The following is a 15,686-nucleotide window of genomic DNA, read 5'->3' as shown; positions in this document are numbered from 1 at the left end:
GAGGGTATCGGGGCCTTTATAGTAGTCGAATGTTGACCTTTTTTCCTTGGAGTCGAAATCCTTTCCATATAGGAATCCTTTTTGAGAAATCCTAAACGTGATGGACAAGTCTTTTCCTTATAGAGAAGATCTTCATCAATACACGCAACCTCTGGAATCCTCCTCGCATTAGGATTCTATTTCCCTTAGGATTCTATGGTGTGTGCTGCAAGTATTCCTATTTAGGGTTTCCATATAACCCATGGCCAGTCAATCTGTCTATACTCCATCCGTTCATTATGGATTCGTCCTCAACAGGTCTTGCACACAATAGGCTCGTTTATTTTACGGCCCATGAACAGTGAACAGCCCGACCCACTATGCTAGGATTTGTCGCCATACATTTTTCCCTCTTCACTAGCATTGAGAGAGAGAGAGAGAGAGAGAGAGAGAGAGAGAGATGATAATGGGGTAGAGCAGGATTGGATCATGGCTACTTCAAATTGATCACATCAAATCAAACTATTTTGAATTAAGCAACTCAATAGTATAAACCAAAGTATTTAACAAGACAATAATAATAAAAGTCTTAGGGTTTGTTTGGATATCGTTTATTGTTGAAAACTGAAAACTTATTACTAAAAACACTGTAGCAAAATAATTTTTAAATGTATGAATAGTGCTGTGGGACCTAGTTTTAAAGCAAAACTTACTGAATTCCGTACTTGCAAGTCCGTGACCAGTGCACAATACCCAGCCAATAAAACGCAAAAGCGCAAAATGCCACTCCTACCGCTATCCAAACTCACACTTAAGGGGTGTTTGGTTAGTGTTTTTAAACAACAATTTTCAGTTTTTAAACAACATTTTACGCATTTCAACTCACTTTTTCACCCACCCGTATTTCCATAAATATTTTCAAACAACAATTTTCAATTTTTAAACATATGTACTAAACAGGCTCTTAATATCTTAACATTTTACTTAAGGTTAGAATCTTAGGTGTATTTTTGAAATACAAATAAAATAAAGGGGGGTGGGGCTACCTAAATCCGTCATTGTCTCACCCTAGGATGCGGAACCGAAATCTTGCCCAGATCCACCCGTACCACGTCAAAGCGGCGTGAAAAATAAGTCAAAATGCACACAGGGCTGGCATGTCAAGTTAGAGGAAAGCAAAACAGAATTGTCATCTCTAAAAAATACTCAAACAGGAAAAAGAGTTTTGAGGTGCTGTTAGCCTGTTACTAATGTGGACGATATAAGCCTGAGCCCACCATAGTACAGGTCAAACTCCGATTAACTGATCAAGTTCAATAATCCCCCAAAAGGGTAATTGACTTGAGTGTAATGCAATTTGGTTGGTGACTCATTTCATGGAAAAAACAGAAACTGTATTAATGGGCTGGACCTAAAAGATAAAATATGGGTCATTGACAGACACGAGAAAGCCTCAGTGGAAATTTTTTTAAAAAAAATGAAGAAATGCGGTGAGCGTGGATCGAACACGCGACCTTCAGATCTTCAGTCTGACGCTCTCCCAACTGAGCTATCCCCGCTTGTTGATGTTATTTGTACGTTTACTGTTCTATATTTACTGTATTTATGAAAATGAAATTTTTAACCATTAACATCATCATAAATTTGGGTGAAAAATGAAAGATATGCCCAGGTCTTTTTTTGGTTAAGAAAAAATGCCATTTTTTTCTCTTCCCCATTGTACAACATGATTCTGTATAAATACTAAAGTCTACCATCATTTCTGCTTAAAAAAATAAAAAAAAGTCTGATATCCGCAATATGTACGAGAGATTTGAAAGGCTATTATTAACATTACACATCCTTATACTTACTCTGGTTAATGATGATTATTTTTACAGTTTGGAATAAATATACTTATTATTTTAGCTCTCAAAAATCAAAATTATTTCGTTCTAATTTAAGAGAAGTGATGCGGAAGAAACAATTCAAAGAGCTGAAATATCGTCTTCCTTACTAATTTATTCATATTGGAACCCATTCTTCAAAATTTTATAATCTTTATTCTCTTTGTGGATATTTTTTTGAGAGTCCCATAATTGGTGACACCAGTTATTAGTACATGCACCATACAAGTTTTATCAATACATGTATCTCCTTTATGTTAATCGCTTCTTCAATTTGCACCACATTCCGTTCTTTGTGTGCATTGTTGCCCCAGTGACCAATTCCACCGATTCTGGAGATCCTTTCAGCTCCACATCGAACTTTTGCAACAACAAAGCCAATGCCACAGTGGACTCCATTAGTGCAAATTGGTCTCCAACACATTTTCTTGGTCCTCCCCCAAAGGGTAGGAATGCAAAATCCGATATTATCTGATGATTGCAACCATCAAATCTATATTAAGAATACGAGATCATGAAACTATGTATGCTTCAAAAAATATGGAGACTATTAAGTGACCTCATTTGGATATAATGCGCCAGGGCTTCGAGATGGATCAAACCCAGCCCATCCTTCAATGTCTTCATTCTTTTTTTGCACTAAAAACCTCTCTGGCTCAAACTCATTAGGTCGGTCCCAAAAGTATGGAGATCTATGGAGATTATATACCTGAATGTGACAAAATATTGAGGAATATTATGTTAAAGAAAGAGAATAAACAAAGTTGTAAGCAAAAGTGAAATGCAAATAACTTAAAAGAGTGCACTTAATTTGTATATGTATATAAGAGTAACCTTCTGGCAGATAGGGTTAAGTTCCACTTAAGCATTACATTTAAAACAAGTTCTACATGTCAATATAAAGCACAAAGATAAAAGGGATATAAATGCTTTCTACTCACAGAAAGGAAAATATCAGTCCCGGCAGGAATCTTATAACCATCTTTGTCACCCCTGTACCCTCCTGCAAGTTTAAAATAAAGTCCCATTCTTAACCCATTTATCAAAAGAAATAAATGTTTATAAAATTATGTATGCAGGAAAAAGACGAGCACATCACTTGCAGACAGTCCGGTTCATGTCTTCAAAACCACATGAACCAGATGTAGTTGTTGCATGGACTGATGCAACCCCAAAAGAATCATAATGGCACAATTCAGTATTTTGCTAAATAATTCATACAAATTTAAAAGTTCATATAAAATGAGTAGAAAGGCTAATACGTTTTTATAAACTCATGAATCAATAATATCCATCTTTCTAGTGCTATCAGCAAAAAGTAATACCTGGTAATGCATCTGATCTGAGAGAACGTCTAATTAGCAAAGGAGGCTGAGGATACAAACGCAGAACTTCTACGACAATAAGTCTAATATACCTGAAAGAGTGAAACATAACACAAATTGTTAAACTGCTAATTATTAGAAAAAGGTGCAAAAGACTGAATACAAGCATTCTTGGGCTGTTTGACGTCTGCTCAGCAAATTTAGGGATTCAGTCTAAGACTTAAGCTAGGTGAACTAGGACAAGCTTGGGCAAACCTATTCAGGCTTGGGTTGCTATTGATCGGCCAAGGTCAAGCTTGATTGTGCTGGAACCTTCCATGTAACTCTTTGGTTGAGGTCTATGCAAATTTCAAACATAAATTAATTGAAACCCATAAATCTATCAAACTCTTTAAGATTCTCATGTCATCAATGATATAGCATTAAAAAATTTAGAATGAAATACATTTCCAAGCCCACAATTTAGGAGTATTTTCATATTAAACTCCACACTTCCAAAAGTTTCAAATTAAAACCTACACTTTCAAAAACATTTCAATTCAAACCACACACCCATTTAACTATTTAAGTTGATGCCATTAACAGATATTACTTAAACAAAACTACGCAGTCTGGTTATTTCAATAGATGTGTCTGTTATATGGACATTATTTCACTCAAGCCACATGGTATCATTTTTATTATTATAGTATTTTCCATTAATGGCATCACATGTAATGGGTTTATGGTTTAAATACAAACATTTTTAAAGTGTGAAGTTTAATTTGAAACTTCTGAAAAGTGTTGGGTTAAAACCACCTGTAAATTAGGGGTTCAAAATGTAATTTAACAAAAAATTAAGTACTTTTCCCCCCGATAGATTATACAACTTGTACACACATGGGAAAGAAACCATTACTCTTCCCCTTCTGGGAGAAAGATCAATGTCAAAAAGGCACCAACATGAATAATTACATTGGTGATCCTCTAAAATAAGGTATCCATTTATGCCCTCATTTTAACCATGTTCCTAGCTCATAACACTACAAACTTAATGATATATTGCTACATGTACTTGTTTCATTGTTATTATATGCTAAAGTGTATTTTACGTGGGCACCAATACAAAGGCTTTTTCAACATAGAGCTACTGGTGAATAGAACCAATTCATTAAAGTACCAATCAGTGACCTACTCCAATTTTTTAACCAATTCAAAGGTTGGTCTCCCCTGGCCAAGCACTGAATCAATCTCTGCTTGAGCTTTTTTCATTTTGGAGGGGTTCTGCAATTCAGAAAATCAAAATGCATGAGCATGGTTGCATCATCTTTACGAGAAGAAAAGAGCCATTGATAAAAGTCATGGAAGAGCATGTATTGAGAACCCATTTTCATGAAACTTACAATGCTGTATCAAAAGTTGGTAATGAAGAATCATACTTGTGCAAGCAGGAAAACAGCCCAAGTAAGAACGGCAGCTGTTGTTTCATGGCCGGCAATAAGCATTGTCATCAGATCATCCCGAAGCTGTCAAAAAAGTATGGTAGACATATATTTTATTTTGATAGGTAAGGAAGAATTTATTAATATATATATATATATAAAAAAAAAAAAAAAAAAAAAAAAAAAAAAAAAACCCAGCACTTGAAATATGTACGGGTGGTGTAATACAAATATAAAAAAGTACAGCATTCAATAAAATCCATCAAACTAGTGATAGAATGACTACTTTGAGAAGCCATCCAATAAAAAAAAGGCTTAGAAAGAGAGATTTCACAGTCAGCCCTGAATTAAACAAAAGGCATGGTAACATAATTTTGAACTGTAATTATACATCCAAAAATGTCGAGGAAATATAGCTGGTTCAAGACAGGTCCAACCTAATATATGGCGCACCAGCACACAGACTTAGAGATGTTCCAATTTTTTCACCCAATTATTGACATGTCTAGAAAAAGATAAATGCATGGTATACATGAATAAGATTACAAAATTTACTGATTATCTAGAATCAGATGATAGAAAAAGCAAATACAGTTTTATCTGAGGAAGTTATTTTCTTGGCATGAAATCTTATTCCGGAAGATTGAAGGTGATATATTTACCTGACGATCATCAACATCAGCTCCCCGCATATCAACCAAGAAACGCAAAAGACTTGCATCCTGCATACTTCATAGTTACAATTCCAGAATCTCAAATTTTTTTTTTTTTTTTTTAACTCCTACATAAAAACAACTTTACTGTTTAACTAGTAAAAGTCAATCAGATGATATTTCAAACAGAGGATAAATACAGCACAGAGCAAGAAAAGAGAAGGGGGAGAGAGAGAGGGGGGGGGGGGGTGCGGGAAGAGACAAAAAGTGAATGATGAGTCTCCACCTTGAGATTCAAGTAGTCTCTTTGCTGCAGCTTTTCAACATCTGTTTCCTGTCATACAACCTAAACAAAATCAAGCTCTTGAAACTAATTTCTAATTTGTTTGTGCACGTGCTATTGGGAACCAAGCTAAGAACACATTGACTTGAGCCAGTAATATCATACATAAAGTAATGTTCAATACTTTATTAAACATGTACAGATTCATATGCAGTAATGAACTTATTTTGATGAGATAAAACATAAAGGAATAGTTTTCATTGCTTTTCTTTTTTCCAAGAGTTATTGATGTTCTTTTCCACATTAGTTATTAGAAATTACATCTTGAGACAAAAATATATCAGAGGGTATAGCATATTCTTATCAACATAGAATTTACAAATTTCAAGGTCCTCATCAATCGCTCAATTCTGAAAGAATGCGAACCATCTTAATTTTACTATATGCATCAAGAGTTAACTACCACTTTTATTCATACACAATTAACAAAAACACATGATGCAGCAAAATTCTCATAGGGCTTTCTCTCCATTTTCTTGTTGCACTGCTACATTTCTTGCTTGTTTACTCACATCATACCACTACAACTCAGATTATGCCCTTCTTGGCAACTTTCAGTGCTCTCATGATGTCTATTTATATTAAGTTCAATGGCAGGATTATATATGCTGGGCTTGCTCAGTTGAGATATTCTTACAAGAAAAGGGCTTATTTGGTCATCTCTTATCTGGCAAGCCATCATACTCTGCATCTATAAGAGATGCAAATATCTCTGATGACTTGACTTCCTTTCCCACCCCTGATGCTTTACCAAGCCCTCAGGACCAAGAGGTTGTGGTGAGAGGGAGGTTGGCGAGTGGTGGGTCCTCAGCACGATGGATAGCTGGTGCAGTCGCATGGGACCTCAAAACTTGAAGCCACTGGTGAGAGGGGGTTTGGCGATGGGAGCATGAGGGAGTTATGGTGGACCTTGCAGTGGCAGTGGTGTGGTGGCCTTTGATGCAATCTTGACAGTGATAAACAAGATGGTTATATGGCTGGATGTCGATGGCAATTTTGGGCTGATGTGTTGGTGAGGCTCATGGTTGGAGGGTTGGATTTTGGTGGGTTCGGGTGGCGACGAAAGTTTTTATTATTATTATTATTATTTTATTTATTTTTGGGTGGTGATTTCAATGATGATGGGTTACTGGCGAGGGAGTCTCATGGTGGGTGAGGTACTTGATGGGTTCGGAGTGTTCGTAGCTGGTTTCAGGTCAGGTTTGTCTTGGGTTTGTGGGTATGAAACTTTTTGATGGATTGGTGATGGGTGCTGGGGGGATGAGGGTTCAGTTCTCACAAGGGTGGATTTGGTTGCTTTCTTGGTTTTGCTGGAAATTGGATTGGGTTTACTCTAATACCAAGTTGATGCCATGCAATATTGAAAAGAAGATAAAAGTTAAGGATAGGCTTCCTAAGAATCAGCACTTAGAGTTTGCCAGGAATTTGTACCAAGCAGAAAAACTTAGGAATTAACACCTAAGTTGGTAGGTATCAGCACCCAGCAATTGGAAAAATTCCATAGCTGACCCCAAAAATTTGGGATTAGGGCTTGCTTTTTGTTGTTGCAATATACAGCGCATAATTTTCATAAGCTGTCACCAAGAGTTATTTGTGGCGCCCCAAAAAAATTATTAATTAATTAAATAAATAATTCCATAGTATAGGCATGTGGTAAATGCAGTTACCTTTCTACACATTTCAGGCTTTAAAGTCACTATCATTGACATGGTACCTTCCGCACATTGATGAGTTCATTCAAGAAAATTAATGATAACCAATGTCTTCCAAATGCATAACAGTTGCTCACATTTGTAGAAATTACATTTTCATCATTGCCTATTTAAATGACATTCAATCTTCATGTACATCCATCAAAGAGAATAAATATTTTCTCACCTGTCTGGTTTCTTTCGCATTTCTGATGAGTCCATCAAGACAGTCATTGATAACTTTAAGATTGGTCCGGAACTTCCGCTGCCTGGGGACTATCCACCTTGCCAAAGGAACTTTCCAGTATGGAATGTAGAAAGTGGATCTGTGCTCAGCTTCAAAAAGAGTGCCATATACTGCCTATAATATATTTTTAAAAGAGCCCATCATGAACCTTATACTGTTCTATACAAGAGATATACCCTCAACTAAGAATGAAATTACATTGATCAAGCGTTTCAAGTAAATTGAAGAAGAATAATAGCCCTGAAGCATTCATCCACTCAAATAAAGAAGTGAGGACTGAAAGTTTTGGGTCTAAAATTGAACTTTCACACCCCTAAAAGCACCTAGCATTTCTCTATCTCCAAATGCTCCACATGAGACAATGAGGGATTGCCTTCCAAATTTTCATAGAGCTTAAATTAATACACATACAAACAACATCAATAAAGTCTTAATCCCAAGATTTTGGGGGTGCTATATGTCGATAGAATAAATGGGATCAACCATATGTATTCTTCTCCATCATTCTATACTACGGAAAATAATACTCTTTTACACATCTTTAATTATCACGTCATTTTTCACTACTCCTACCAATGCTGTTTCTGGTCTTTCTCTACCTCTTTTCACGCCCATGCATTGAATCAATCACTCCTTGGTGCGGATACCAGATCAAGGATGCAGGACGAGAGAGACTCATAACAGCAAAAAATCTAAAAACCTATTAGATTAATGATATCATATTTTGGAAGATTAATGTTCTGTGCATATTTACAGTGTCTATGATTTTTCAATAGGAGAGAGAGAGAGAGAGAGAGAGAGAGAGAAACACCCCAGAAATATAGATGTAAGAGAAACTGTTGCTCTAATGTGTATATGAGATGCATATGTGTTTCAGCATAAATGATCCCTCAGTAAGAAAAGAAGAAAGTAGCTTGTTGACATGTAATGTTCAATGAATGCAACACCGCAACAAAATTGATGGGCATACCTTAATTACAGGAGATTCTTTAGTAACAGAACCAAAATCATAGTTAAACACACCAAGCCCAATAATGTCAAGAGCCAAACTAGAAAACTCTGCTTCAAGATCTAACTCAATTGTCTTCCTCCCTCTGTTCAATGTCTCTTCTTGTAGAAGCTTCTCAAATTTCAATATTGTTCTTTCTGAACAATCAGTAAATATCTTGACCATAGCCTCCAAGTATAAGGCATGGAACCCAGGAGCAATAACTGTGAATTATTTTTAAATAAATTAAAAGATTCAGTTCCAGCATGAACTAACCATAAAAAAATAGCTCTCTTCTTGCAAAGAATGGAACAACCATAGACACTGCTGATGTATCAGTTCATAAAAAATTACATAATATATATAGACTCCCATGGAGGATAGTGATCAGGTCCAAAGTCAAATTAGTCCATAGTTTTGAAATAATATGATGTCTAAGTTCCCATTTCTATGAGCATCATTTTGCCTGGAACATATTATTATTCTAAAATGATTGGATTTAAAATAGAACAAGAAGGTAGACTGATCACATATATATATATATATCAAGAAGTTGCAGATGGAGTTATTAGACAAAATCAATGCCATCTCATAATAAGGAAATAAAAAAAGCTTGGAAGAGCTAATTTATAATAAGCAAAACAAGTTTAACCCCATTCCAGAAGTAATAATTTATATTCAGAAGTACCATTATGATTAATAAAAAATTGACCTCATATTGATAATCTTGTATCTAAGAACTCTAAGCTTTTAACATATAAGCCTTTAGTCAGTCAAAAATAACTGGTTTACTTTTGTTGTAATTTAATGACTGGCTTGTCAATTTTTTTAAGGAAGCAGACCATCTGCGTCTCTCAACGGGACCAGGTTAAAGTTGATTTACTATCCAGATCAGGATAGGTTGGTAAATACATAAGTGAGTAATATTATATTATACTATTACAAAATTTGATTAAGTTATTAATTTCCTGCAAGGCATTGGGGAGGCACTGGATATCAGACCTCAGACTATCATGATATAGGTGCCTGCTTGTTAGCCTTTATGCTGGTTGTCATCCATCACTACAAGCTAGAACACTTTGTATCTAACTAAACTAGAAGAAACTGCATAACATATAAAATTTACCCATAAGTGCCTAACACAAGACACTAAGGATCACTTCCTGGCATTCAAATACTTATCATTGTATATCCTGTCTAATTTTTTACACTTATCCAACTGTATGAATAATCTAAGTTATGACAATTATTAAGAGCAAATTTTCTCTATAATTTTTTTTGTGTAGTTCATCCATAAAACGTTTGAACTTGCCTAAATATAAATCATGAAGGAATAGAATGTCTATGAAGAGTATATATAGTGCCAAAAACTAACAAGGATTTGATAAGTAACTAATGTTGCATAAGTTATTCAATTGGTCAAACAACAAACTTGTATTGTTTTAGGAAAACCTGATGACTTCCCAGGCAATATGAACTCTTACAACATACAACTTGACATTCCCAAAATTACCAACATGTACTTAAATTTGTAGGAAAATCATCTTTTGATCTAAGCCTCCTTTTCAAAACTAACTAATCCCAAAGGATTTTAAAAAGACTATGACTGCAGAGGAATTAGATACCAACAAATTGTGGATCATCATTTTAATTGGAGAATTAATATAGAGGTAGTTGAGTTCTGTCATAAACTAAGGTGCAAAACCCAAAAATACACACTTTTTACTTGCTTACCTCTTCTCCTCTGCTTCCAAGTGTCAAGATCTGCAGGTATAAGTCCTTTGCCCATTATTGGTTCTAGTATATCAGCTAGGACTCCCTAATTGAGTTTGCAATAAGTTGGGTAATAATAGATTAGAATAAATAAATGATATGCAGAAAGTACTTAAAGATGACATACAATTTAAAAGTATGCTAGTCAAATCCCATAATGATCAAACATGCTAGCAAAGCTATCAAGATTCATAAGGTTTGGAATCATTTCACACGGTAATGGTATCGTCATTTCTCTTGTGAACAAGTGGGGATTAGAACTTGGTGAGGGGAAGAGGGTGGTGGTGCCGATGGGGATCGAGAGACAGCCTTCAGGCTTTTTTAAGGGCTCTATTTTGGACAAGCTTGTGGCCATGGATTATTCAGGAAATTCTTCGAGGCCTTTAGCAGTACAATCCGAGGGGGATGGGGCGATGGTGGAGGATGTAGATTCGGAGAGTTGGTCAGAAGGTGGTGAGATGGTTGAATTTGATCAACAAGGTTCAGATTTTTCAGTACCTTTAAATGTGACTCCATTAGCTATGTCAAAGTCTAATGAGACCCAAGAAGTTGATAATATATCTGGCTGTTTGAAAGATGGTCAGTCTAGTATTCATTCTAGTTTGTTACCATGGTTTCAAAGCAAGTTTCAGGAGTTTGGCTCTTTTTTGGAGACTCTAGTTGAAGGTTTGGAAGAACTTGCATCTAATTTTCTCTTGGCTGTTGAGGAGAAAATTAGACAAAGGGCTGCAGCGAATGCGTTGAGTAAAAAAACAAAGGGTGGAGGTAAGGATTTAAGGGAGTTGAGGAGCTTGATGAGCTCTATTAATTATGATTCTACATCTGGTAAAGCTAGAGGTTCCAATAGGGAAAGGGCTCTGATTGTGTCCCAATGAATTTGAAGATAATCTCTTGGAATGTGAGGGGGCTGAATGAGAAGGATAAAAGGCTCCAAATTAGGAACCTGATTAGAATTTGGAGGGCTGATGTCATTTGCTTGCAAGAGACTAAGATGAAGCTTATCACTAGGGGTTTTATTAAAAGTATTTGGGGTTGTCATCATGTTGATTGGGTATACTTGAGCTCAATAGGCGCATCAGGTGGGATTTTGGTCATGTGGGATAGGAGGGTGGTGGAGAAGTTGGAAGAAGCTGTGGGTGACTTTTTGGTGTCTTGTAGATTTAGGAATGTGGGAGATTATTTCGAATGGGCTTTCTCTGGTGTGTATGGTCCTAATGTAGATAGGGAGAAGAGGCTGATGTGGGAGGAGTTGGCGGGTCTTTATAGTTGGTGGAATTTGCCTTGGTGTGTGGGTGGCGACTTCAATGCAATTCGTTTTCCGTCCGAACGTTTGGGGGCAGAGAACTTCACTTTGGATATGTATAATTTTTCTGATTTCATCTCTTTTAATGGGTTATTGGATATCCCTTTGGAGGGTGGCAGTTTCTCTTGGTCAAACTCTCTGTCTAGTTCTAGGATTGATCGCTTCCTCTTTTCTTCAGATTGGGAGGAGCATTATCCAAATATTCATCAAAAAAGGTTGGGTAGAGTTATATCAGACCACTTTCCCATTTCTTTGGAGGGCGGGGATATTTGTAAGGGTCGTAGGCCTTTTCGTTTTGAAAACATGTGGCTGCAGGTAGATGACTTTGTGGAGAAGGTGAAAAATTGGTGGGACTCGTATCATTTTCTTGGAACTCCAAGTTACAGGTTTGCCATGAAATTGAAAGCTTTAAATGGGGACTTAAAAAAGTGGAATGAAACTGAGTTTGGCAATGTCACCATTAAGAGAATTAATCTATGGAATGATCTGAATGCCCTGGAAGCTAAAGAGGAGAGGGTGACTCTTTCTGATGATGAGAAGCGCGATAAAGAGAGAATTCGCTTGGAGATTGAGAGGATGGCTTTGTTGGAGGAGATTAGTTGGAGACAAAAATCGAGGGTGCTATGGTTAAGGGAGGGGGACAGCAATATGAAATTCTTTCACCAGATAGCTAATTCTAATAGAAGGAGTAACAGTATTGGCAGTTTAACCTTTGGTGGAGTGTTGACATCAGATCAGGAAGTTATTGAAGAGAGTATTGTTTGGTTCTATAAAAATCTTTACTCGGAAGATAAGCACATTCGTCCTCATCCGGATGTGCTGAATTTTTCGAAGATTTCTGAGGATAAGGCTGGCTGGTTGGAAAGACCCTTTGAGGAAGCTGAGATTTTTGGAGTGGTCATGGATTTTGATGGTGATAAAGCTCCTGGACCTGATGGATTCCCCATGGCATTTTTTCAAGCTCGTTGAGCCATCATCAAAACTGATCTGTTGGAGGTTTTTCAGTATTTTTTTGATAATGCTCAGTTTGAGAAAAGCTTGAATGCTACTTTCATCTCTTTAATTCCTAAAAAAGCGGATGCAGTGGAGGTAAGGGATTTTCGGCCTATTAGTTTAATTGGAGGGGTGTACAAAATTATTGCTAAAGTTTTAGCTAACAGGTTGAAAATGGTGCTTGGGGATATTGTTCACGAATATCAAAATGCTTTTGCCAAAGGAAGACAAATTTTAGATTCTGTTCTTATTGCCAATGAATGCTTGGATAGTAGGCTTAAGTCAGGAGTTCCTGGGGTGCTATGTAAGCTAGATGTAGAGAAGGCCTATGATCATGTGAATTGGGACTTTCTAAATTATATGTTGGATCGTTGTGGCTTTCATGAAAAATGGAGAAGATGGGTTTTCTTCTGCATCTCTACTGTTAAATTCTCCATTCTCATTAATGGATCGCCATGTGGTTTTTTTGATGGCTCTAGAGGTATAAGGCAAGGTGATCCTTTGTCTCCATTATTGTTTGTCATTGTTACGAATGCTTTTAGTAAAATGTTGGATAAGGCAGTGAGGGATGGGCTCATGTCTGGTTTTAGGGTGGGTCCTACAGGGAACTCTTTGTAGGTGTCCCATCTTCTCTTCGTTGATGACACCCTGGTCTTTTGTGATGCTAATCTTGGTCAGATTTTGTTTCTCCGGCTGGTGTTGTTTTGGTTTGAAGTAGTTTCTGGGCTGAATATTAATATGGGCAAGTCTGAATTGGACCCCGTGGGTGTGGTCCCTACTATAGTAGAGATGGTGGATGTGCTAGGGTGCAAGCAAGGCTCCTTTCCAATGCAGTATCTAGGTCTTCCTTTGGGAGCTAATGTCAGAGATAGATCTGTTTGGAATCCAATTATTGAAAAGGTGGAGAGGAGGTTAGCAGGTTGGAAACGTTTGTATCTCTCAAAAGGAGGTAAAGTTACTCTTATTAAGAGTACGCTGTCCAATCTTCCAACTTATTTTCTCTCTCTGTTTCCTATCCGAGTGGAGGTTGCGAACCGTATTGAGCAACTGCAACGAAATTTTCTTTGAAGTGGTATGGGGGATGTTAAAAAAACTCACCTAGTGAAATGGGCCACGGTTTGCACTCCTCTTCATTTTGGAGGTTTAGCTATTAGAAGTTTGAAAACTTTTAATAAAGCCTTGTTTGGTAAGTGGTTATGGAGATTTGGGAATGAGCGTTAGGCCTTGTGGAGGAGAGTGATTGGGACAAAATATGGTTGTGAAGGGGGAGGTTGGTGCTCTCTTCCCGTTATTGGCCCTCATGGTGTAAGCTTGTGGAAGTCTATTAGTTGTGGTTGGCCATCTTTTGTTCGTCACATCCAATTTGAGATTGGGGCCAGTTTTATAGTTAGATTTTGGCAGGATATTTGGTGGGGGGACGCTTCTCTGTGTGCGCTCTACCCAAGACTTTTTTCGTTTAGTGAAAATAAGGAGGCCTTAGTGGCTGAGTTGATGAAGTTCCCAAATAGTGTTATTTTTTGGGATCTAACTTTTAGAAGATACAGCGAAGATTGGGATATGGAATCCTTTTACAATATAATGTCTAGGATTTATGGAGCTTCTTTGAAAGGATTTGGGGACGATAAGATGTGTTGGAAACCTACTAGGGGTAAAGGTTTTACTGTTCGTTCCTATTACCAGGTGCTGACTAATAGTTTCGATCAGTCTTTCCCTTGGAAGACTGTTTGGAAGTCTAAGGTCCCCCCTCTAGAGTTGCTTTTTTTGTGTGAACTGCAGTTTTAGGGAATATCTTGACTATTGATAATCTTAGGAAACGGCAAATTTTGATTTTGGATTGGTGTTGTATGTGTAAGAGAAATGGGGAATCCATTGACCACCTCCTCATCCATTGCTCTATTGCTTTTGATTTATGGTCTATGGTGTTTACTCTGTTTGGCATTCATTGGGTTATGCTGAAAATAGTGGTGGATTTGTTGGCTTGTTGGCAAGGAAAGTTGGGGAGGCATTGGAATTCGGCTATTTGGATGGCTGTGCCACATTGTTTGATGTGGTGCATTTGGAGGGAGAGGAATAACTGGCATTTTGAGGACTTAGAGAGATCAGTTGCAGATCGTAAACTCTTCTTCCTTAAAACTCTTCTGGATTGGGTTACAGTGTTTGGCTTTCGTTCTTTTTCTTCAGTCCATGGTTTCATGGACTTTTGTACTTTATGCACTTGATTTGTTGTTGTCCTTGATGTATATTTCCTGTATACTCAGGTGACACCCCTCTTCTTTAATATATTCTTATTACTCATCAAAAAAAAAAAAAAAAAGATTCAATTGAGACAAACAAAAACTAATGCCAACCTTACATGTTGGCAAAGGCTCAAAAGTCGAAACCCTATTTTATCAACAAAAAAGAAATAAGATCTCTGGAACAGTCCTATAAATATGAGAGCAATAATTTAGACGACACGTGTATAGACCAAACAAAGAAAGTTCATACATGCTTACATAAATAAAAGGCATTTTATATAAACTCATATTGACATCAATAATCATGTTGACAAGAGGAGGGATGGGTGGAGTCAAGAAGCATATAGTTAGGTAGTACCTTGTCATAACAAAATGCATTTTCTCGAAGAACATGTCTTGCAACGATAGGATCTGATACAACAACAAATGCCTTGGCCCAAAAGCAAGTTTATACACAGAGCCATGCTGCCAAGTTCAACAAACATATTTAGAGGAGAGCGAACAATAGGACTTAGCATGTCCACAATTATCAAATCACGAAAGCATAATGCACACAAAAGTAAATGACAGTTAATAACAAAAATTCAAATTTCGAGCCCGTTGCACTGCAAATTTGTGGGAAGGGGGGGGGTGGGAAGAAAAGATTTTACATGAAAATTAAATAATTTACATTTTAAAACCTTCAATTGCATTTTAAAAAAGGGTTTACTATGCATGCCTTAGATTAGAGTATACAGTAGTAAACATTTAGGAAAATCTTAATGGAAAATGAAAAAGTCACTAACTTTTTTTTTTTTTTTTTTGGTTGAGTTTTTACATTTTCCTTCTAGAATGACGATTAATGATG

General features: G+C 36.8%; 1 protein-coding gene and 1 non-coding gene across 2 annotated transcripts in view; both read right to left on the bottom strand.

Annotated features, from left to right (window-relative positions):
• Positions 1-1,465: 1,465 nt before the first annotated feature.
• Positions 1,466-1,538, bottom strand: TRNAF-GAA (transfer RNA phenylalanine (anticodon GAA)). Its single transcript has one exon. It is a non-coding gene; the product is annotated as a tRNA-Phe (tRNA).
• A 407-nt stretch (positions 1,539-1,945) lies between these two features.
• Positions 1,946-15,686, bottom strand: part of LOC111983080 (cytochrome P450 97B2, chloroplastic) — a 27,552-nt gene continuing 13,811 nt past the window's right edge. Inside the window, 13 exon segments of the mRNA XM_065765524.1 lie at positions 1,946-2,336; positions 2,425-2,574; positions 2,807-2,868; positions 3,191-3,282; positions 4,365-4,453; positions 4,609-4,695; positions 5,274-5,333; positions 5,551-5,598; positions 7,486-7,659; positions 8,516-8,757; positions 10,268-10,352; positions 15,198-15,271; positions 15,274-15,304. Coding sequence (XP_065621596.1) covers positions 2,118-2,336; positions 2,425-2,574; positions 2,807-2,868; positions 3,191-3,282; positions 4,365-4,453; positions 4,609-4,695; positions 5,274-5,333; positions 5,551-5,598; positions 7,486-7,659; positions 8,516-8,757; positions 10,268-10,352; positions 15,198-15,271; positions 15,274-15,304 — 1,413 coding nt within the window. The 3' untranslated portion in view covers positions 1,946-2,117.

This window comes from Quercus suber, unplaced genomic scaffold, assembly GCF_002906115.3.
Source record: "Quercus suber isolate HL8 unplaced genomic scaffold, Cork oak 2.0 scaffold_635, whole genome shotgun sequence".
NCBI lineage: Eukaryota > Viridiplantae > Streptophyta > Magnoliopsida > Fagales > Fagaceae > Quercus > Quercus suber.
The sequence above is the reverse complement of the archived record's forward strand: the minus strand, read 5'-3'. Positions and strand labels throughout refer to the sequence as shown.